Source organism: Odocoileus virginianus, chromosome 28, assembly GCF_023699985.2.
Source record: "Odocoileus virginianus isolate 20LAN1187 ecotype Illinois chromosome 28, Ovbor_1.2, whole genome shotgun sequence".
Classification (NCBI taxonomy): domain Eukaryota; kingdom Metazoa; phylum Chordata; class Mammalia; order Artiodactyla; family Cervidae; genus Odocoileus; species Odocoileus virginianus.
Genome location: NC_069701.1, coordinates 33,551,647 through 33,575,706, shown reverse-complemented (window position 1 = coordinate 33,575,706; position 24,060 = coordinate 33,551,647). Strand labels below are relative to the sequence as shown.

The following is a 24,060-nucleotide window of genomic DNA, read 5'->3' as shown; positions in this document are numbered from 1 at the left end:
AGCAATCATGCATATTAGTACCAAGGGCATAAATGCATTTGCCAAACAAACTAAAATACCAGCAAAGGAATTTAAATTAAAACACTCCTTTCACCCTGGATAATCTCATAAAATACCACCACCTGGGAAACTTATTGATTAAAGTTCTAAATTGATTCTTACTTGGGAAGAGATCAGGGAAGGACTTCTGCCTGTGTCACAGAAATTAGGGAGTAGTCTATTGAGGCAAGCATCAGAAAGACAGATATTACCTTTAAGGTGAGCGCCGGGGGCAGCTTTTTGAAATCCCTGAAAACCTGATCTGCCTTGCCTGTCAGGCTTTCTCCTCGTGACCTTGTCATGGGTAGGGTCTCGTGTGTTGGCTCCTGGCATACAGGGATTGTACATAGCATCATCTCTCTTTCTTGGCTTTTTCTTGTCTTCCTCTTCCACTCATCAGGGTTAGAAGGGAATGAAATCAATCCCTGACAGTCCTTTTTGTTTCTTTTCTGTTTTTTTTTTTTTTTTTTTTTTTCGTAGCAGTCTTAAAGTTCAATTCTCACTTATTGATGAGTACCTTGCCATGGGCACCGTGGGGCCCAAGGGTTTTGGGGTAAGCCTGCAGGGTTTCACAACTAGGGGGGTTCAGTCACATCATGACCTAGATGAAAATGGCACTCCTTGGAATTGTTCAGTGGACAACCTGTGCAACTGTAGGTGTGGTCCTGTGTAATAGCATTTCTCCTGCATTTGCTTCTTGGTCTTCTCTCTGCTTTCTCTCTACTTGTGCATATATGTGTCTGTTTCTTCATCTCTGTATCTCTCTCTTTTATCTCTCCATCTCTTTGAATGTCTCTGTGCATGCAGAACTCTGCATTTTTTCTTTTCTTTTATTCTTTTCTATTTTGATTATTCCTTCCTTCTCTAGCCTCTTAACTTCCTTAATTTGTTCTCCATCTCTTGGCATATTCTCTCAACCTTCTCAACCTGGAGGAAGGAAGATCAGCAAGATTATTCCTAAGCTGTTTTACTTCCAACAAGCAGTGTGATCACAGACAAGTTACAAACTGCCTGCATTTCAGATTTCTAGCCTGTAAACAGAGTATAATGATCCCTCCTCTGCCTCCTTCTCAAGAGCTTTTTTGAGAAAGATACACTGGAATGGCCACAACAATGCTAATGACCATCACTGTTGAGACATCCCCTATATCAAGTACATTATATCCATCTATATAATGGATATATCCATCATATAAATTCAATTAATACATAAAACATTCTATATGGGGGGTGGGGATTATTACATTCTACCTTTTTACCAGTGAGGAAACCGAGACTCCTAATGGTCATATGCCTTACCCAAGATTACACGACAGAACCTGTATTCAGATCTAGGTCTTTGCCATGGTCTTTCCATGGCATCTTGATAATAACATGACACTCACAAAAATGCTTGGAAAATACACAGTGTCATTACAATGCCAGGTATGACAGTCATACTATAACATGGACTTCTGACTGCTGCCTCCTCTTTGTTTTCTCTTCCTCATTGCTCTGTGAAAGAATCCCACTAATGAAGATGAGCACCACTCTCAAGAGAAAAAATTTGATGAACAGTTTCCTGGAAGAACACACTTACAGCCTGTTCCAAAATTCTGCTAAAAACAAGAAATTCTCTATACTTCCCCTGAGAAACTTTAAGGATGTGAGTGTATTGGGAGGATGGTGCTCCCCAGCGCCCCCTGGTTCTCTGGCCTAGCACTGGGGCTCATCTGGAGGTACCAGGTAGGATGTTGGGGTTGGGGCTCCTGCAGGAGGCAGAAACACTGTGGGAACAGGGACCCCATTCCCAGAGGAGAAGGCATTCTCATCCTCAACTCTTGCTCTGTGGTGACTGGGCCCAGCAATGACCAGGAGACCGTTAAACCCCCAGTTCTGTGTTAAAGATATTAGTTTAAGTAGATTTTTCTTTCTGAAGGAAGTGAGTCATTGAGTTACAGATGAAGGCTCAATCATGGCTGATCAGACGATCATTCAAGTGTGAAGCCCTAGGCAGAGCATGTTCAGCTTCCGTAGATCCAAGAAGGACAGTGGTAAAAAGTTACTGAGCCCACATGGCATGTGATGCCATAAAAATCTAACACTATAGTTACTGATTTGAAAAAGAGGTGTCATCTCTTCTTCAAGAACGTGCAAGAGAGGCACACATATCAAATGAAAGGGTCACCTGCATGCTGTTGATCGGACATGGTCTGAGATTAGAGTGAGTGGTCTGGGGTGACCTAGGAGCGTCCCCTGGAGAAGGAAGTGCTCATGCTAGATACAAAGAGGAGACTGGAGAGCTTCTCAAGTGAAGGTCTGAGCAGAGGCTGTGATATGGGGTGTTTGGAACATGATAACATGATGTCAGGAGACAAGGAGCACCCAGAGGGTTAGAGTGTCTGAGAATTGGGGGTGGACACTGCAGCCAGGCCTGCCCTAACCTCCCCTTCCTGGTCCCTATAGATTTTCTACACTGGAAAGATCAGCATTGGAACACCCCGTCAACAGTTCAGGGTCCTCTTCGACACCAGCTTTGCTGACTTCTGGGTGACCTCTGTCTACTGCCAGGACCCAGGCTGTAGTGAGTACCATTGCCCTCCCCTTGCCCATCTTGTCCTCCCCCTTTCACTCTTGGTTCTTGGCACATAACATACCCTCATCTTTTGTGTCTGCAGGTAAACACAAACACTTCGACCCTCGTGAGTCTACCACCTTCGAGATCACAGACCGTCACATGAATCATCTCAATAAGTTTGGGAGGATCATGGGGTTTTTTGGCCGTGACATTGTTCGGGTAAACTGGAAACAGAAGCAGAGTCAGGATTGGCCCTGGGAGCAACCACTGCTAATAAAACAGATGCAGGACCAGATGACAGGGCCCGTCCTACCCAAAGTCTCTTAGATATTTGAGGCCCATCCCAAATGGCCCTGTCCCTAGGGAGACAGCACCCTTGCTAACAGCACCTCCTGGAGTGGCCAACACAGAGAGGGGCTTGGGCTCTGGACTTGCAGCGCCTTTGCCCTTGAGCAGCTCAAGGTTCATTTTACTGGGAGCAGGGAGAGATAGGGGAAAATCACCCCCTTTAATCTTCTCAGAATGTGCCGGTCACTTTCATGGTAATCGTTATTTAACCCTGCAACAACCCCATGCAGCAGGTACTTTGATTCTCTTCATGATACAAGTAGGGGAACTGAGGTGCAGAAAGCAAGGGCCTTGCAAAGTTCACACTTGTGGTAGGTGATGGAGCTGGGCTGGCCAGTCAGGACTCAGGCACGTGTTGGATATTTTGGGAGAAGATAAAACTGATCTGGAGCCCCTAGGGGGCAGCCAAGGGCTTCAGGTATCCAGGCAGAGAAAGCAGGTGGGCACACATATTGGAGAAGCCTGTTCGGGTTCTCACTCTAGGGCGCCTTTGAGAGTCAAATAAAAACTATGGCCCGCTTCCACCAAAGTGCCTGAGTATTTTCCCTCTCTATCTTGCTCTCTTTCACACACACACATACACATACACCCACATCCCCAAAAGCCTGTTTTCCAAGGAGAGTTTTCATAAGAACCTAGCCAGCGACCTTGTATAACAGGCTTACATCTTCCTGGGCAGATGTAGAATCCACGATGCATTGCAATGAATTCAGTCCATTTCTGTTATGAGATCACAGTGATGCCAAAGAGAAGACTACCCTGCTCTCTACCCATTTTGTCCTCAGGTGGGAACCATTTGGTCCTGTCCTGAGTCTTGGTTGCCCCACCTGTACAGAAGGCCTGAGGCCAATTTGACTCACTCAGATGGTGTTTGCAGGACAAGCATGTGTTGTTAAAATCCACATCCCCACATCAATGGAAACCGAGTTCCTGTCCCAGTTTGATCTAACCATCTGAGATCAACCCAAGACACAGCCAGGCCTCAGTTCTTCTCTGCAGTGCTAATGGCATCTCCTCCCCAACCCCACTTCCCAAGCCTTTATGTGGGAACACTCTCCTTTCCCACAGATTGGGAATGTTGTCATCAAGAACCAGACTTTTGCCCTGAGCCAGAGTCAGACGAGCAAAATCCTGCCGTGTGTACCTTTTGAGGGAATCCTGGGTTTGGGCTACCCCACCCTTGCCACCGTCGGGATCACCCCTTTCTTTGACAACCTGATGCAACAAGGAATCATTTCTGAGCCTGTGTTTGCCTTCTATTTGAACACGTAAGTCTTAGCTGGACAAGCCCTCTCTTCAGATTAGTTTTAAGATGCTTGCACTTGCATAAAACATTATAGACCACCTGATCCAGAGGTTTCCTGATAGCCTGGCCCAGGAGAACTATGGCATTAGGGCCCCACCTATCCCCACCACTGTTTTTTTTTTTTTTTTTGGTAAATAACGTTGTATTGGAACAGAGCTGTGCTCATTGGCTCAAGGGCAGCACTTGGTCCAGGCAGATGGAGGGAAGAGGGAGATAAATGGAAGGTGTCAGGAAATGGGTTGGAGAAAAAGGCAACAGGATTTGCTGATAGATTTGATATGGAAAAAGGAGAGGGATGACAGGAATGTTTCCTCACTCAGCATTTCACCGGGAGCCCAGGACTAGCTACAATTTGCAGAAACTACTGAAAAATGAAAATGTGGGATCCGTGAGCATGAGCCCCATGGATGGCACAGGTCACAGGCCAGTGAATCCAACCCTGGGTGAGGCTGAACCCATGTCTTTAGCATCCCCTGGCCTGAGCTCTTTTGAAGAATGATAGTTTAGACAAGGGGAAGCTAGAACCCTCCTACAGGGAGCCCTCCGATGTTATCTTTGAGCACTCATGGCACTAGAGGGGACCAGGCTCTCTTCAGAAGGCAGGGTGGTCAAAGCCCGGTCAGGCTGCCCAGCTTCTAACCACTTCTGTGCCTCTGATTAGCCAGTGACCAACCTTGGTCAGGTTCTCAGTCCCTACATACCTCAATTTTTGCATCTGTAAAATGGGGACAGTAGTAGCACCTCTGATGTGTGAATAAGCACAGCCTTCAGTCATTGCCTGGCATTACTTTCCTCCAATGACACTCCCCCTTCCTTCTCCAGCAAGAAGAAGAATGGCAGAGTGGTGATGCTTGGTGGGGTGGATCATTCCTATCACAAGGGAAAACTCAACTGGATACCAGTGTCTGAATCTCGTTACTGGCAGATAACTCTGGATCGGTAAGCCTCTTCCTCTAAGGACCACCCCAAGTGATGTTACCACATGTGTACACAGACCCAGGCAGATACACACAAATGCATGCACAGACACACAGTCACACACAGTTATATTCTCCACCCATAGAGACACACATATAGACCCACACTGACACACACAGAAACACACACATAGGCACACATATAAACATGCACAGGCACATGGATCCACACACACAGACACCAGACACACTCAGACTTGCACACGAACAGACACAGAAATACAGAGATACACACACCACCCATAATTGCCCCAGGACTCCTGATCAGGGCTCTGACCAGGGTCCTGACTAGGGTCCAAGTAGATATGTGTAGCCCTGGAAGGGGTGTATATACCATGCTGTGAGGTGGGGAGCATGGTTTGAGGACCCTAATATGCAGTGAATAGAGGATTAAGGAGAATTTCACCAGCCTGAACAGGGTTGTGATAAGAGGCCTGTAGCTATCTGAGACTGAAGGGGTTCTCAGTACACAAAATTGCCAGTTTAGCCATGGACTATACAGTCCATAGGGTCGCAAAGAGTTGGACATGACTGAGTGACTTTCACTTTCATAAACAAAGTCCTGGACAAACCCAGGAAAGCTAGTCCCTTTAGGGAAAAGCTACCTAGCAGTGGAGAGAGGTTGGCTGCCTTCGTGTCTTTTATTTTGACTGCATTTTCCAGAGCACAGGCTTTCTCTAGTTGTGGCTCATGGAGGCTTCCCTAGTTGCAGTGTGAGGGCTTCAACTGTTGTGGACTGTTAGCTCTAGAGTGCCTGAGCTCCCTGTTTGCAGGCCTTGGGCTCATCAGTTGCAGCATGCAGGCTCTCTTTGAGCTATTTGAGCTTAGTTGCCTGGTGGTATGTGAGATCTTAGTTCCCCAAAAACCCGTGTCCCCTGCATTGGAAGGGCAATTCCTAACCACTAGAACTAGTGGTTAGGGAAGTCCCTGTCTGCATTCTTGAGACCTAAAAGCAACTTACAGAAAGAAACAAACCACCGAGCCATAGTCACCCACTCCCAACCCTGGGCACACAATGGGGCAGGGGCTGTGACTGAGAGAATCAGAAAGCTGGGGTCCAGGAGTGGCATGAGAACAAGTGGCAATAATGATGGGACTCTGGGTGATATCCTCAGAAAAAAAGCTTAGGTACCCTTTGAAGTCCCCTGAGCTAACTCAGGCATTGCCTGGCAGAGGCCTCAGTGTCAGTGTAAAGGGGTGGTGCTGGGAGACATCCACTCCCAGGGCAGTCTGGTCTCCCCCACCACCAGTCTGAGCATCTGCTACCCGGGGGAACCTCCATCTTCAATGTGTGAGTTGACCCATTATTGGCCAGATACAGGTGTCTGTATCCAGTTGCATTTTTTCATTCATTTATTCCACAAGTGCCAGGTTCTCAAGGGAGGCACTGAGGATACAACTTGCTGTACATCTAGTAAGGCAAACATACACGGAACAACTCACATACATAGTGATTTACCACTTTGGTACGTGCTAGACATGAGGAAGAGTCTACAGAGACTGAGCAAGACCGGAGCCTGATCTAGTTCAGAGCGAAGACTTCCTTGAGAACGGGATAGTTAAACTGGAACCTGGAACATGAGGACATATGAGCTATACAAAGGTTATGGGGGTCTTCTAGGAAGGGCACCAGCCCAAGTCCACGACCTGAGGTAGGAAGAGTCTGGTGCATGCAAGAACTGAAAGGAAGTCAAAGAAGGTGATGTGCACAGAGCAAAGGGAAACAGAGTCAGGGCAAGAGCTGAAAGACTGTTCTGGAGATAGTCAAAGAAGGGGTATTCCTGGGGGAGACCTCAGAGTGACCATGGCGCCGGCTTTGTCCCATTGTCTCCCAGGATCTCCATGAATGGGAAAGTGATCGGTTGTACCAATAGATGTCAGGCCATTCTGGACACTGGGAGCTCATCCGTGTGTGGCCCGACAAGACTGATCACCAAGATTCAGAGACTCATCGGCGCCAGGCCTTCCAAGGGTTGCCGGGTGAAGGATCATGTTACAGGTTCTCTCCAGGGCTACCCACACAACAGGGATTTGCTGGGCTGACCTCTCTCCCTTTTTCTCTCACAGTACTTGATTTCACGTCGCGTCAATACTACAATCCCTCCTGTCGTCTTCACCATCAATGGCGTTGACTACCCAATGCACCCTGAAAACTACATCTTGAGGGTGAGGGGCCAGCCCTGGGGGCCGGTTCTGAAATCTGGGACTTGCAGGAACCCTTGGGCTGCTGCCGAGAAGACAGCGCCCTCTGCAGGCCCAGTTGCACCATTACAGATGCTGCTGAGCCCTGTGGTTGGGCCAGTGCCTCCCGCAAAACCAACCATGTGAGAGTAAAGGGCAGTCTGGGACATCCCTCCTTCTGAAATAAGTGTAGAGACACCACCCGTGCTGGCATGGTGGGAGTTAAAGAAAAGGGGAACATTAAGGGTCTCTGCCCTCACAGACCTTCAGTTCAACCAGAGACCTCAGATGCAGAAACATGGAAAGTCAGCTCTAAGCAATCCCTGAAATAGACTGTGACAAGGGGGATTGGCTGAGGACAGTCCCAGTGTGCTGTCCCACCATAGTGTTTAGCAGTCTCCCTTCCTATCTTGAAAGTGTCCAGATTGGGATAATAAATTACATGATTGCCTTAATCCTTGGCTGCAACTTCCCCTTGCTAAGCCCCAGGGCCTCCTCTGTGAGTTGGGGTACTGACACCTCTGTGGGGAGGATGGCTGCTAAGGTGAATAAAGGGTGCAGAGTGACTGCACAGCCCCGGCACAGGATGGAGGCTTCATATCGGCTCCCTGTGGGAGTTCAGAGCAGGCTGATGGGCTCAAAGAAGGCTTTGAGGAAGAGAGGGAATTGCAGTAATTCTAAACCATCAGCCTCAGGGAGGAATGAGGAAGCCTGCTTGTGTTGAGATAACTCTACACTGGATTCGATGCACATGGCACCCCAGGGGGCTGTGCAAAGGAGGGACTAGGACAGATTAGGGGTGATGAAGACTACAGACTAAGGGAGCACCAGGATAAGTCACCCAACCCAACCTGGAGTGGCCAAGGATAGTGATTGTGATCTCAGGAAGGCTTCCAAGAGGGCCTGAGCACAGTCTTGGAAGAAGAGGGTTGTGAGGAAGCGGGAGAAGAAAAGGCATTCTGTGCAGAGAAAACATCTAGCCGGTGTCAGAAGGAAAGAAGACAGAAGGAAAACAGCAGTGTAAGGGGAACTACAGACCATTCTTTTTCTTTTTAAAAAAAATTTAATGAAGTATATTTGATTTACAATGATATGTTAGTTTTTACTATACAGAAAAATGGCTCAGTTACACACACACACACACGTGTGTGTGTGTGTGTGTGTGTATGTGTGTGTGTGTGTGTGTGTGTATATATATACTTTTCCTATTCTTTCCCATGACAGTTTATTATGAGATACTGAATACAGTTCCCTGTGCTATACAGTAGGACTTTACTGTTTATCAATCCTCACTTTATCAGTTTGCATATGATAATCCCAAACTCCCAATCCTCCCCTCTTCCACTCCCTTCCCTCAGGATAATCACAGGTATTGACCCTTCTTAGCCTTGGATGTTTGCCCTCTTCTGCAGTTGTGGAGAGAGCCACTTGATTCTTAACAAAGGAGGGAAACAAAACGGAGAACCTACCAGCTCTGCATATTGAAGGGAGCAGCAGGTAAGGGCTCAAGCTGACTGGTGTGCATTTCTGTCTCCCCCAGACTTCTTGCGGCCTCTGCGTCCGTACTTTTGTAGGAGGCACAGAGGAAATGACCGAATCAGAGACCTGGATACTGGGTGATGTCTTCCTGAGGCTGTATGTTTCAGTTTTCGATCGAGGAAACTGCAGAATTGGCCTGGCTCCTGCAGTGTAAATGCTGGGCTGCTACAGAAATCAATCAGGCCCACTCCAAACACACTCACTCACACGTAGGGCACTCCCACCCAGGAATGCTGAGGAACTGTGTTTGTTGCTCTGTAAAACCCTATTCTCAGTAAAGAACAAAGGATTTTATCTCAGTGGTGCAAATATGAATGAGTGCCTCTCTTTGGGGTCCGGGAGGTGCATCATAACCAGGCAGGATCTAGAATCAAGTCTGAACCATAAATGAGAGGAGCCCAACTCTAACTGGCTTCAAGGAAAGGGGAGACTTGCTGGATGGACACTGGGGATCTGGGAAAGCAGGAACTGTTGTAGCCACGTGTTCCAGGAAACAAACTCACTCAGAAGGACAATGCAGATAGTGGAGTGCAGTTTATTATACTGGAGGGCCCAAGGCAGGATCTCCTCTTAGCCAAGGACCCTGACCAGATTTTGTGAAAACCTTATATACCCTAAGTGTGCTCGCTCAAACCCATCTCCCCTAATTCCTTGAAACTAGTCTGGACAAGGTAAAAGAGAGATACGATCAAAGATAACCCATGATTCATGTATCACAAGACTAGATTAACAGTGGATATTTATCAATAGGCCTGTGGCCATATCCTGATAAACGTAATGGAATTTACCACTTTGTTCTGTCACAGAGATAGTTAGCATATTCTTTTAGGCAACGGAGAGTCCAAGTATAAGTCCTGGGCCTCTTATATCCGGGGGTCTGGTTTTCCATTGGTCTGCCATTTCTATAGACACCGGGCACAAAGTTCAGAGTTCATTGGGAGGGTGACCACGCATGCAGCCTAGTGTTCGCAGCCTGGCCTAAGATGGAGTCCAGCTCTGTCTGTTTCCTCCTTCATTGACCCCTCTTGTTGCTCTTAACTCATGAGCATCACTCATAGGGATATATTGCACCCTGGCTCTCCGACCGCCAGTTTGGGAGAATGCCATCAACCTTCGGGTTACAAAGGTCATAATACCTTGTAAAATTCAGGGTCCACAAAGCAGAACTATCAAGGCAACTGTAACAATGGTAAATATAGTTTACCACCAATCACCCTTCACCCAAGATAGGACCTAAGTCCAGAAAGGAATGTTTTTGACATTGCTTTTACCTGGTTTTTCATGTCATCTAAAGCAGTTGATACATTGCCAGATAAGTCAGGAACGCATACACAACATTCAACCTTAATTATAGCACAGGTCCCTCCTTGAGCAGCTGAGTATGTCCAAAGCCATTCTATTTTGGATTTTCTCTTCATTTTTATTTTTATTTTTTTTCCCCATTTACTTTTATTAGTTGGAGGCTAATTACTTTACAATATTGTAGTGGTTTTTGCCATACATTGACATGAATCAGTCATGGATTCATTTAAGGCTTGGATGGCTTTTGTTCTATCTAGGAGGGCCTGTTTTGTGAAATTAGTTGAGGCCTCTACTTTAATCATAATATCTGTTGTCCCTATAGAGGGTATGAATAAGGCAACAATATACTCATACCATTGAAACAGATCTTGTCCACCTAGAATGTAAATAAGGTAGATTTACCGGAGCTTGTTGTAGGTTAGGCTTTTGTTACACTGACATTTATACCAAATGTAACTCTATGACCTGAGTCTATTGACCGTAGGTCTTGCTTACACCCAGAGAGCAGGGAGAGATTATGATTGTGTCTCAGAAAAGAGTGGAGTGGTTTAAAATCTCCTTGGCGGGGTGGTGACAGGGAAGTCCATCCATCACAGACAGAGGCATAGCCCCATATAGCTAAGAGTAGGAGGTATTGTGGAAGTTGGTGTAGGAATGTGCCATTGATGAGACCAAGCAACAGGAGTTGATTATAAGGCTTCATCCTCAAGGGACTCGTCTGGGATCTTCTTTTCCTTCTTAAGGATCGCCTTAGTCTCTCGAAGGCCAGCAGGGTCGCTCTGTGCAGGCCACTCAGCGTTTTCTCGGTCTGCATGGTATGCTCTCTTCACCCTTGTATGATGGATCCAAGGGGATCCAAGGGGACTTGCAAGTTTAACTGCAGTAGGGGTAGTTAGAATAACAGTATAAAGGCCGTTCCACCAAGGGGCTAGTAAATCAAGATTCCAATCTTTGACCCATACTTGGTCACCAAGTGTAAACTCATGAATCTGTTCCCCAAGGGGGAACGGCACCCTTTCTTGTACAAACTTAGTTACCTGATTTATTACCTTACCCAGTTCCACCTGCTGTGAAATCCTATCCCCTCTTACCTGAGGCAAATTTGTTGACACCTGTTTTATTATAGGAGGGGGTCTCCCATACACAGTTACATATAGAGAATAGCCTTGGAACTGTGGGGTCATCCTGAGTCTGAGCAGAGCCATTAGAAGCAAGTCCACCCAGGAACAGTCAATCTCTATGATCCACTTGGAGAGTCTCTTTAAGTGTCCAGTTGGTTAATCCCACCATCTCAGAACTCTGGGCCTATATGCAGTGTGCAGTTTCCATTTGATGTTTTAAGTTTTGCTTACTTATTGTACTAAATCAGCTACAAAATCTGGGCCATTGTCTGATCCATTGCTGGTAGGAAATCCAAATCTGGGAGCTATTTCCCTAAGCAGGCCCTGGGCTACTTCTGATGCTCTTTCAGTCCAGATAGGAAAAGCTTCTACCCATCCTGAGAATGTACATACCATGATCAGCAGGTAACAGTAGTGTCGGTGAGGTTTCATTTCAGTGAAGTCCACTCCTAGGTGTTCAAGGGGCAGTGTGCCTTTCAGCTGAATACCCGGAGGTTTTTGTCTGAATACCCGAGAGGCAGCATTAACCTGTGAGCAGACAGCATGGCCTAGGTGGGTTGCTTGGTGTGTCTGGCTTACCAGAGTGTGTGCCAGCTCCTCCAGTACCAATAACTTGCCACTTGGCAATTCCCACCATCTCTTTTCAGTCTTGATGGCCCCTTCCACTTTGGCTAACCTGACAGCCATTGTCCTTGTTTTATCAGGCTAGTGCCATCAGTATATAGGACCCAATTAGGGTCTGGAACCTTGTGCCCTAATGAGATGGATGAAACTGGAGCCCATTATACAGAGCAAAGTAAGCCAGAAAGATAAAGACCATTACAGTATACTAACACATATATATGGAATTTAGAAAGATGGTAATGATAACCCTATATGCAAAACAGAAAAAGAGACTCAGATGTATAGAACAGACTTGTGGACTCTGGGAGAAGGCGAGGGTGGGATGTTTCAAGAGAACAGCATCATAACATGTATGTTATCTAGGTGAAACAGATCACCAGCCCAGGTTGGGTGCATGAGACAAGTGCTCGGGCCTGGTGCACTGGGAAGACCCAGAGGGATAGGGTGGAGAGGGAGGTGGGAGGAGGGACCGGGATGGGGAATACATGTAAATCCATGGCTAATTCATTTCAATGTATGACAAAAACGACTGCAATGATGTAAAGTAATTAGCCTCCAACTAATAAAAATAAATGGAAAAAAATAAAAAAATAATAAACCACAGTGGAAATGAATATAAAAAACGATGTCTATATATGTATAAATGAGTCACTTTGCTGGACAGCAGAAATTAACACAACATTGTATATCAACTATGCTTGAATAAATACACACACACACACACACACACACACAAAAAAAAAACAAACAAAAACCCAGTTACCTTACCTCGTCCTTGCAGATCTGTGCCTTCTTCTTCGACACCCGGTAACCTGCTTCCATCAACAGCTGGAGCAGTGGTTTTGTCCCTTCCCAACACTTTTCCTTGGTCTCGGCAGCCAGCAGCAGGTGATCCACATATTGTAGGAGCCGACATCCATACTCTTCCGGATGGAGTGAGTCCAGGTCGGAATCCAAGGCTTCCCCAAAGATGGTTGGGGAGTTCTTAAACCCTTGTGAGGGAGTCCAGATGAGATGAGCTGTTGTTTGGTGCCCTGACTGGATCTTCCCTTTCAAAGGCAAAGATGGGCTGTGACGCTGGGGTGAGGCATACGCAGAAGGCATCCTTGAGATCTAGGCTAGTATAAACTTTAGTCCTCGGCGGGAGGAGGCTAAATAAGGTATAGGGGTTTGGAACAGTGGGGTGTAAAGTCACAGTAGCCTAGTTGACTAGGCTGAGATCTTGTACAGGCCTATAGTCCTGTCCTCCTTCCTTTATGACTGGCAGGATCAGCATATTCCAAGCCTACTGGCACTCTACCAGAATGTCTGCTTCCTTCAATCTATTGATATGGGGCAGTATGCTGGCTCAGGCCTCTATCGGTAGTGGGTACTGGCGCTTTCTAACCGGGATGGTGCCTGGTTTGAGTTCTATTATCACTGGGGCGTGATGTTTAGCCAGCCTGGGGTGGGGGGGTGGTCTTCCGCCCAGACCTCAGGGAGTAATTGAGTTAGCTCTCTCTCATGCTCTTCTGGCCCACCTGGATCTTCCTTCGGAGCCTCATGCAACCTCCACTCATGTTGGGGGGGGGTATTGAGAGAGAGAGCAAATAAGTCATAGTGCCCATCCAGAAGGTGGGCCTCTCCTCAGGGGAGAAAGTCACTGGTGCTCCTAGTTTGGAGAACAAGTGTCTTCCCAACAGGGGTACTGGGCACTCAGGAACGTACAGGAATTCATTAATCACTGGTGCCCCCCCCCATCTGACATTTTCTGGGCTGGCAAAACGATATAATCATCTCTTCTCCTGATACCCCAGTTACAGCGGTAGTCTTTTTGGACAGTGGTGCCACAGGTTTTGTTACTACCGACAGTTCTGCTCCTGTATCCACCATGAAGTCAATGTTTTGGCCCCCCAATTTTAAGGTTACCGTGGGCTCTTGGGTACCTGGTATCTCTGAGCCCCGGCAGCCCTATTTAATTTCCAAGTCAGCAAGCCCCACAACTGAGAGAGCTTCCTCTTCCCTCCTTTTAGGCAATGGAGAATCCAAGTACAAGTCCTGAGGCTCTTTAATCTGGGGGGTCTGGTTTTCCATTGGTCTGCCACTTCTATAGACACTGGGCACAAAGTTCAGAGTCCATTGGGAGGGTGACCACGCGTGTAGCCTAATGTTCACAGCCTGGCCTAAGATGGAGTCCAGCTCTGTCTGTTTCCTCCTTCAGAACCAGAGTGGATCCAAGGTTTTCAGTGACTGGACCCAAGAAAACAGAAGCCATCAGCTCACTCTTTCTCTCCCTCACTCTTCCCCTTCTATCATTTTGGGATTCTTTTAGCCTGACAGCTTTCTTTGTTCAGTTTTTACACCCAGTGAAGAACTCCGCAGCTGCTTGTCCCAGGGTTTTATATCTCTAAGGCATCTAACCAGGATGGAAAGAAGTTCAGAAAACATTAGTTTACCATGGAGGTCTCTGATTGATCTACCTCAGATCTTGTGTCCAGTGCTGGACCAACCATTCTGGTGAGGACATAAGGTCCTGTGATTGGCTTTATACTGTCATATGGCCCTGCCCCCACAGGCAATGTGATTTACAGTTTACTCCAGAATCATAAGGTTGAAATTGGAGAGAAATGTCCACAAAGGTAGTGGTTGGGGGAATGTTCTAGACCATGGGATAGTTTATGACTACCCCCACCAACTCCACCACCTTCTCATTCAGAGGGATGTTAAAGGGTAATAAAAATAGATTCTCTTCCTTCCAACTCAGAGGCACATTGGCAGTGAACATCTGCTCTGGGGAGGCTCTGGTTGAAGAGTTTCACACTGAGATGGTCCCCTTTTGTCCCCTATCCCAGTTGTCAGCTGTCTTCCACCCACATCTACTGTGTCCTTTCCAGTTCCATTTCTCATGTGGCAGGCACGTGTGGATTCCTGAACCATCCCCCTTCTCCAGGGCCCAGCACGCCCCTTCTCTTGGCCTCCAATGCTGCTGGGGAGGATGTCACTCATATATAGGGTGATCCAGGGTGCACAGAGCCTTCAGCCTTTCTGAGCTTCCTCCAGGGGTGGAGCTATAAACCATTTGGCTTGAGCTGCCATGGTTTGGTACTTTGGGAGTGGAAGCATCACAGGTTCTCACCTGGAGACCCTAGACAGAGGCCCAGGTTGGGTATAGCAGGAATCAGAGGTGAAGGCAGGCCCAGATGAGAAAAGGAGAAGAAATGAATGAATAAGGTGGAAAACACAGCCCAACACAACACATACTACGGGCCTTTACTCAGGCAAGACATACGTGAGCAAAAGAAATGTCTCCTTCTTTCCTTCCTCTTCTATTCATTCAGTACAAATTTACTGAGCACTTGCTATATGCCAGGTGCTGTTGTAGACCCACAGGATAGAGGGCTGGTTTAGGAACCCACCACCAAGTCATGGAGATCGATAAAAAGACCACCCCCAAAGGACAGGCCCAGATGGAGAAAACAACAGAGATGTGGGTGGGGGGGCCAGAGGAGTGAGGGGTTTCCTCTTCAGGAAGATGAGGAAAGGCTGGCATAGGCCTGTTGGAGGGGAACTGACTTCAGTTTTGCCACCCCACCCTGAAATACTTCTCTACACCGTGCAGTTACCATCTGTGTGCAAATCAGCAACATGGGTGTGGTTACGTGTGCCTGGCCCCTTTGGGACGGCACTGGATTACGAGCGGTTTCAGGGGACTGGAAGAGGGCCCACTGCAGAGTTGATACAGCGGGCAAGGTGAGAGCAGAAGTACGTTTCTTCTTTTCAACAGCAAATATCGGCAGCGACGTGTGTCTAGATTTCTTTCTTTCTTTTTTTTTTTTGCATTTTTTTTCCATTTATTTTTATTAGTTGGAGGCCAGTTACTTTACAATATTGTAGTTGTTTTTGTCATACATTGACATGAATCAGCCATGGATTTACATGTATTCCCCATCCCGATGCCCCCTCCCACCTCCCTCCCCACCCGATTCCTCTGGGTCTTCCCAGTGCACCAGGCCTGAGCACTTGTCTCATGCATCCAGCCTGGGCTGGTGATCTGTTTCACCCTAGATAATATACATGTTTCGATGCTGTTCTCTTGAAACATCCCACCCTCGCCTTCTCCCACAGAGTCCAAAATTCTGTTCTGACATTTGTGTCTCTTTTTCTGTTTTGCATATAGGGTTATCATTACCATCTTTCTAAATTCCATATATATTCATTAGTATACTGTATTGGTCTTTATCTTTCTGGCTTACTTCACTCTGTATGATGGGCTCCAGTTTCATCCATCTTATTAGAACTGATTCAAATGAATTCTTTTTAATGGCTGAGTAATATTCCATGGTGTATATGTACCACAGCTTCCTTATCCATTCGTCTGCTGATGGGCATCTAGGTTCCTTCCATGTCCTGGCTATTATAAACAGGGCTGTGATGAACATTGGGGTGCATGTGTCTCTTTCAGATCTGGTTTCCTCAGTGTGTATGCCCAGAAGTGGGATTGCTGGGTCATATGGCAGTTCTATTTCCAGTTTTTTAAGAAATCTCCACACTGTTTTCCATAGCGGCTGTACTAGTTTGCATTCCCACCAACAGTGTAAGAGGGTTCCCTTTTCTCCACACCCTCTCCAGCATTTATTGCTTGTAGACTTTTGGATAGCAGCCATCCTGACTGGTGTTTAATGGTAGCTCATTGTGGTTTTGATTTGTATTTCTCTGATAATGAGTGATGTTGAGCATCTTTTCATGTGTCTGTTAGCCATCTGTATGTCTTCTTTGAAGAAATGTGTGTTTAGTTCTTTGGCCCATTTTTTGATTGGGTCATACATTTTTCTGGAGTTGAGCTGAAGGAGGTGCTTGTATATTTTTGAGATTAATACTTTGTCTTTTGCCTAATTTGCTATTATTTTCTCCCAATCTGAGGGCTGTCTTTTCACCTTGCTTATAGTTTCCTTTGTTGTGCAAAAGCTTTTAAGTTTCATTAGGTCCTATTTGTTTATTTTTGCTTTGATTTCTAATATTCTGGGAGATGGGTCCTAGAGGATCCTGCTGTGATTTATGTCGGAGTAGATTTATTCATTGGAGCTGCAGTGAAAAAGAAGAGTTATGAGAGACTTGATAAACTGTTATTGTGGAACAAATCAATAATATATTAATGCATCAGTGATGCATAGAATGTTTATGAAATGCAAAATATTTAAAAAATATCATGAAGTGGGCTAAGTGGAGACTCAAATGCACATTATCTCAAACTTATTTTCCCAATGGTCTTCATGGAACCATAATGTTTCTATTGGTGAGTAAACACCAATAAGAGTAAGAGCAATTTCTCTGCTTGACTACATATGCTATGTGTCTGTCTCCCCATGAACCCTGGCAAGGCATGACCCCCCACTGTATGGGTGAAAGGTCTCCCCTGATCTTCTGGCTCCAGCACTGGTGACAGACACATAGTAGGCCTTCAATAAATACATGTTGAGTAAATTAATGTGTGAATTAGTAGACACCTCCCCTAGAGGTATCTGCATCCATGTTGGGAGACATGCATGGTCTCAGCGCAGCTACTGCCATTGTATGAACTGGAAAATTTCAGGCTTTGCTCCCCTAGATCAGCCTAAGGCTGGGGCTGGAGCTGGAGTCTGTTAACAGGACCCCCTTTCCTCGGACTTGAGGCTCCATATTTGTAGCCTGTGCCAACAACATGAGGATAAACTCTAATCTTTAAAGCAACAATCTTCCCCTACCTTCTACTTTTATGCTTTGCAAACTGTAAACCAGAGTTTTATAGCCTTTAGTGAGAGAGAAAGGTGGAATAAAACAGGAAGAGATCTTGAATGCTTCTTGTAAGGGTGCAAATTAATACAATGTTCTGGAGATGATTTGTCCTAAATATATGTATAGCCTTGGTTCCAGCAATTTTGCCTCTAAGTTTTATGCTAATGCTATGATCAGAAGCACTCACAAACAAGAATAAGCAAGGATGTAGTCCTCAGAGTCTACTACAAGAGTGAAAATCTAGGGACATCCCAAGGCCCATTCAACATAAAGTGTCCACAGCATAGACAGGCCATCATGCAACCAACCACCTGAAAATTGTATTTAGTGTTACAAGAAATTGTTACAATAGGACATTGAGAGCAAAGAACAGAATACAAAATAGCATGATCCCAGGTTTGCAGAGCACGTGGAAGGCAGTGAAGCATGCTGGCCAGGCATGTATATCCTGAAGCTTTTCTCTCTGGGTTCAAATCCCAGGACAGGAGTCAGAGGGTCAGAGGCAGGTGACAGCAAGGCCACCATAGGAGCCACTGCAGGCCCGTGAGACCCAAGACAGGGTGGGGATGGCTGGGAAGTGGGGAGGCACTCACACAACATCCACAGGTAGAGGGACAGCAGCTCTTTGGGGGGTGATGCCTCCCACTCTAAGGAGATCAGACTGGGACCGAGGTGGGGAAGGGAGGAGTGCTGATCTCTGTTCCCTCCACTGAGAAGAGACAATGTATCACTGTTTCCTCACTAGCAAACCCTGGGAAAGAAACTTTCTTCTTTTCTTTCCTTCTTTCTTTCCTCCTTCCCTCATTCTTTCCTTCTTTCTACTGTTTTGATGTCTCCTCTGAGCTTTCACCCCCACAGAGCTCTCAAACCCAGATACCTACACAGGCCAGACAGGGACACAGGGTCAGAAACCATGTCCTCTGAAAGCTCCATCCCAACTCGGGCACCTCCTGTAGGTAGGAGGTGGACCCAGCATGGCCAGACCTGCCTGGTCTCCAAGGGAGGCTAGAAACCCACATCGCTGTGATGCCTCCCCATTTTTAAATTTCAGTAACCAGTTCAAAGTTGTCCCAACCACAGGGTGATCTGTGGTTTGTCACCTGACATCAACACCTGACATCCCTCCATGCGAGACACATGCGTGGAGGACAGAGTCTATGGGAGGAAGGGGTGAGGGGGGAGGGGAAGGAGACTGACATTCCTCAGGTGTCCTGGAGCCCACCTTCTGTCATAGAGCCCTGTGTGGGGGCTGACAAAACTGGAGCAGAGCCAGCTGGAACCAAGAGGTGGCCCCTGGCCCTTGCTGAGTCCCACTTCATGGGGAGGGGATGAAGAGTGTACAGCTACTGGCCCCTGCCGCTTTTGTCTCTTGCCCTCAACTTTTTTCCACTACTTTCTATCTTCATGAAATCCAGCTCACATACCTTGAACACAGGAAGCTCAATCTAGTGGAAGATGGTGAGGCTCAGAGGAGACTATACTATCCCTGGTGAATGGAGGTCAGTGTGGTACCCTTGGTCACCACCCTCAAAGGAGAGGCTGCAGAATATCCTGGAGGGGAAGGGGCTGCTGGTGAGGGCTCAGCTCAGTATAACTCTCCAGATCTGACATCACTGGGGTGAAAATCAAGGTATTGATGGCTCCTGCTCAACAAGGATCTATCCTGGGACTGTTCAGCTCAACAACAAATAATTTCAACTGATGTCAGATCCTGTAACCATAAACTCAGAGGAAAAAAAGGAAAGACTGAAAGCAAAACATAGGATTTTCTCAGCATGCAGGCGCTCAGATCAGAGTAAGGTGTGCAGCCCTAGAGATGGCTGGTGATGTCCCTCCTCCCTCCCTCACTTCTGCATAACCAGTTAATGCCAGCTCTCCCCCCATACTGAGTGCAGAGCAGAAACACACAACATGGGGATTGGTGTCTTGGGTTTGCACTATCGCTCCTCAGCTCTTTAGCTGTGTCATCATGATCAAGTCCCTCAACCTCAGTTTCCTCATCTGGAAAATGGGCACCATGACGATAATCCCACCTTGTGCCTGGGAGGAGCAAGAGACCCTGAGAGGGCTTTTTGAGCTCCTGAGTCCAGAACAAATATTAATTATTCTGCCTCCTGGGAGTCAATGTGGTGATTACAGGTAACTCCCTGACACCCCCAGTCCTCAATACTGAGTCAACCATAGTGACTGCTATTTTTGAACTATAACCAGACCTCTGACTGAGCTGATGCTTCTGTTTTCCTGACTCCACCAGGAGCTAAAACACTGGCTCCTATTACTCCCCTCCTCACCCCTGAAAGCCAACCTTTCCTTGCCAAGTACTTCAAGCCAGAAATCACACAGTAAGGAGATTTGTAAAGGCTTTCAGTTTCCTGTCAGTTTCCCACATCTCCTTAGGGTAGCACAAGAAGCGGTTACCATGGGAACCCGCACAGTTCAACCTCCAAGTGTTATGTGGAACTGACCTCATTCTGCCCTTTATGTTGAAAGCATTCACTGCTGTCTTAGAAACCTTCCTAAGCCTGCTGCTTAAGGACGTTATGTGTTGACCTGATCTAGCTTTCCCCCCCTGCTCAGGATGATTCCAAACATGCAGTCAAGTAACCAGAGATGGGGGTTCCCTGGTGGCTCAGTGGCGAAGAATCCACCTGCAGGTACACAAGACGTGGGCTCCATCTCTGATCTGGGAAGGTCCGGCATGCTGTGTAGCAAATAAGCCCAGGCATCACAACTACTGAACCTGTGCTCTGGAGCCCGGGAGCCGCAATCATTGAGGCTCACGTGCCCTAGAACCCGTGCTCCACAAGTAGAGAGTAGGCCTCATCTCTACAACTAGAGAAAAGCCCAGGCAGCAACAAAGACACAGTACAGCCAAAATAAATACACAAGTAACAAATTTTTAAAAATGTAACTAGACATTCGGTCACCTAACTTTCCACAGGACTTGACAAAAACAAACCACCCCTCATGTGCTTTTCCCTTGCCCCCAAACACCATACAATTGACCTGCCTCGACAATCTGAAACAGTGCCCAGTATACTCCAGAAGGGAGAATTTTTTAGTTTTCTTTCTACAAATTTCTGGGGTTGTGATTAAAATTGGAGATTTCTCCACACCCTCCCAGTGCTAGATAGTTAAGATAGTCTGAAAGACAGTAGCAAGAGTTCAGGGCTTCAGAGTCCAATTTAAGTAACAGTTAAACTGGGATTTAAATTTAATTTAAATCTGATTCGGGATTTAAATCCTAGCTTGACCTTTTACTGGCTCTGTGACCTTGGGCAAATTATTCAGCCTCTTAATTTTGCTTCTTGATGGTAAAATGGGACTAATTTTGTAACAGAATGCTGTGAAGTACAGTCCTTAGCAGGTGACATTCCTGTGAGTAATTGTCCCTCAGGTAGTTATCAGGCACCAGTTACCCGTGGACCGTTAGGGGTTCTGTTCAGCCACTGGTTGCTGCCACAGTGGGCCCCTCCCTTAAGCAACCAACTGTCAGTGACTGACCATTCAGCCAACAGTTGGCCAAGTGTGGTCCTCAGACTGAAGTGAGGTATGAGGCAGATCTTGAAGTTCTACATGGGGTCCTCTGGCCCCCCGGCTTCAGGCCAGCAGGTGAGCTGGTGGCCCAGGGAACAGGTGAAATGCTCTATCCCTCAGGGCTCCAGAGTCCTTGCCAAGGTCTCCCTGCAGCCTTGGGCCAGACCTTAAGGTGATGGGGAAGCTCTCCCCCATTCCTGTCTCTTCAGCCTAGTGGCAGCAGTAGCCAGCCTGGGTCACAATCTGCAGGACCCCCGTCACACATTGCTCCCCCATCATCTCCATTTTGGTGGGCTGAGGAGCCTGAGGGCCAGTTAGGGCCCAGGCACCTACCTCTGTCAGCAATAACAGCTGGGCTGGGTGTGAGAACCTGGCCCTAAAGAAGCTGCCAACTGAGATCTGTCTCTTCAGCCAGGACAGGGACCTTAGAGGGAGAAAATGGTACCTTGGGATCTTGCCCTTTCTCGCCAAAACAGATAATGACATTACTTTGGTAGAGATTTACAGGAACATCATTACTTTGCTACGCCCTGACCTCAAGAACAAATGATCTGACACCAAGAAGTTGGCAACAATTAACCAAGGCCCTCCCTCCCTTTTCCTATGAAAGGGCTTTCCTGAAAGCTTTCCAAGAGTTTGGGGTTTTAAAGGCATGAGCCATCCATTTTCTTGCAGGGCCATGAAATAAATCTTTCTCTGCTCCAAACTCTGATGTTTTGGTATTGTTTGGCCTCACTGAACATTGGGCACATGGACTTGTGGTTTGGTAACTATTATGCATCCATCGCTGCCCTTCCACAAACACCAAATGGGTCTTCATACTTGCAATATCCAGGTTCCTTAAGATTAATTAAAAAAAAAGTATTACTTCCAGCTATCTCCCTGGTAGCTCAGCTGGTAAAGAATCCACTTGCAATGCAGGAGATCCAGGTTCCATTCCTGGTGAGGAAGAGCCCCTGGAGAAGGGAATGGCAACCCACTCCAGTATTCTTGCCTAGAGAATTCCATGGACAGAGGAGCCTGGCAGGCTACAGTCCAAGGGATCGCAAAGAGTTGGACACGACTGAGCAACTAAGCAGAGCACATCTCCAACCTTCCCTGAAGCTCATCATCTCCTCCTTCCTTCTTCTGCTTAAAACTCCCTTCCCCCTCCACCTGGGAGCGGTCTAAGAACAGCCTGATGTGCTGTCAGGATCTGCCCCTCCACCCTCTTTTCCCACGTGCCTGCTGTGCCCACTCTTGTTGTTTTCCAAACTTTTCAACCCCCCAGCACTCAGGACACATCGCAGAGGCCATGCTCTCAGGGGGAGGGGCAGGGAGAGCGGGGGGAGGGGGGGCGGAGAGGGAGAGCCTGCCTCTCCCAGCTCAGTCTTTCCTCTGATCACAAGAGGGCCCCCAAGGGACCTTCCCTGAGAGCAGTTGGAAACCCAATGCAGTAATTCTTCAGGTCTGCTGACTCCAACCCTCCACCTTCCTCTTGCTCGAGCCCCCCTCCTCCAGCTAGGATTCCTCACTTGCAGCTGTGATGCCTCACCTGCAGGGCCCAGAGGGATGGAGGGAGGGCTCTGCGTGGTAAATGCTATGTGGTCCTTACAGAGAACCTGGGAGGGAAGGAGGAGTCTTTGGGAGAGGGAGCAAGGAAGTACAGAGGTAGCTTACTTCATCTCTGCATACCTCACTCTCTCTCTTTTTCCCCCTCACTCGCTTTGGTAAGGGGTTTATAAGGAGGAAATGTGTTAGTTCCGGGGAAGACTAATGCCCTGCTCTCAGGCCGGATTCATTAAAGGGTCATGATTTTCATCATTATGACTGAGCTTCTACACTCAGTCCATTCCTACCTCTGCAACTCAAGCCCTTCTCACATGGATACTAAGGAGAGAAAGCTTCAGATTCTTCCAGAGACCACATCAGTCAAGAGAATGACAGAACTCAGATGGCTGGATGGAACTCATATCCATAGCATTCAGCTTTAACCACTACAGAGGCCAAGAAATAGGTCATCTAACATGTAGCCCTCCCTGAAACTTCCTGACAGTAAAACACAATTCCACCACTTAGAAATCTCTTCATTGTCTGGCTTCTGGCTCTGACTTGAAAACCATCTTAAGCTACTACATGTGGAACTTTCATTTCTTTTTATTCCAGCCCAACTGTTGAGATGACTCAGAAAGGATCTCATTCTGCAGCTGGCAGTCTCCACCCCACACCACACTTTCTCATCTGCAGACCAAGTTGAGGAAACAGATTCAACCTTCCTTAAGGAAGGATCAATACAAAGGTCAAGTCAAAGACACACTCAGGACAAATAACAGGAATATGTATAGGGTCACTCAAGTGTATCTGTTCAAAGTTCAAGATCATGAGACTGCTCTTCTTGCTGACCTGGTATCATCCTAGGCTGGTATAGAGTGGGGACAGCTCCAGATCCTACACCTGCTAGTAATGTCTGACCCTATAAACTTCTAGGTACAGGAGAGGCAGATGTGTTGCAGCAACAGTGTAGCTACAGAAAAAGAGAAAACCAGACCAGAACCTCCTCAAATCTCATGACTTAGGCAGGAATCTACAAAGGCCATCACCACACAGGTGAGGGGGCAGTTCTGTATTAAAGCTGCAGTGAGAGCAGGATCCTCTATGACCCACATCCCAGAATTTTAGAAACAAAAGCAAAAATAAACAAATGGGACCTAATGAAACTTAAAAGCTTTTGCACAACAAAGGAAACTATAAGCAAGGTGAAAAGACAGCCCTCAGATTGGGAGAAAATAATAGCAAATG

General features: G+C 46.9%; 1 protein-coding gene across 1 annotated transcript; it reads left to right on the top strand.

Moving 5' to 3' along the window:
- Positions 1 to 1,558: 1,558 nt before the first annotated feature.
- On the top strand, positions 1,559 to 9,136 carry LOC110148778 (pregnancy-associated glycoprotein 2-like). The gene is made up of 8 exons (XM_020910938.2): positions 1,559 to 1,684; positions 2,485 to 2,602; positions 2,697 to 2,815; positions 4,013 to 4,212; positions 5,073 to 5,189; positions 7,063 to 7,207; positions 7,295 to 7,393; positions 8,949 to 9,136. Exons 1-8 carry the CDS (start codon positions 1,559 to 1,561, stop codon positions 9,099 to 9,101), a joined length of 1,077 nt encoding a protein of 358 aa, XP_020766597.2. The 3' UTR covers positions 9,102 to 9,136.
- Positions 9,137 to 24,060: the final 14,924 nt, after the last annotated feature.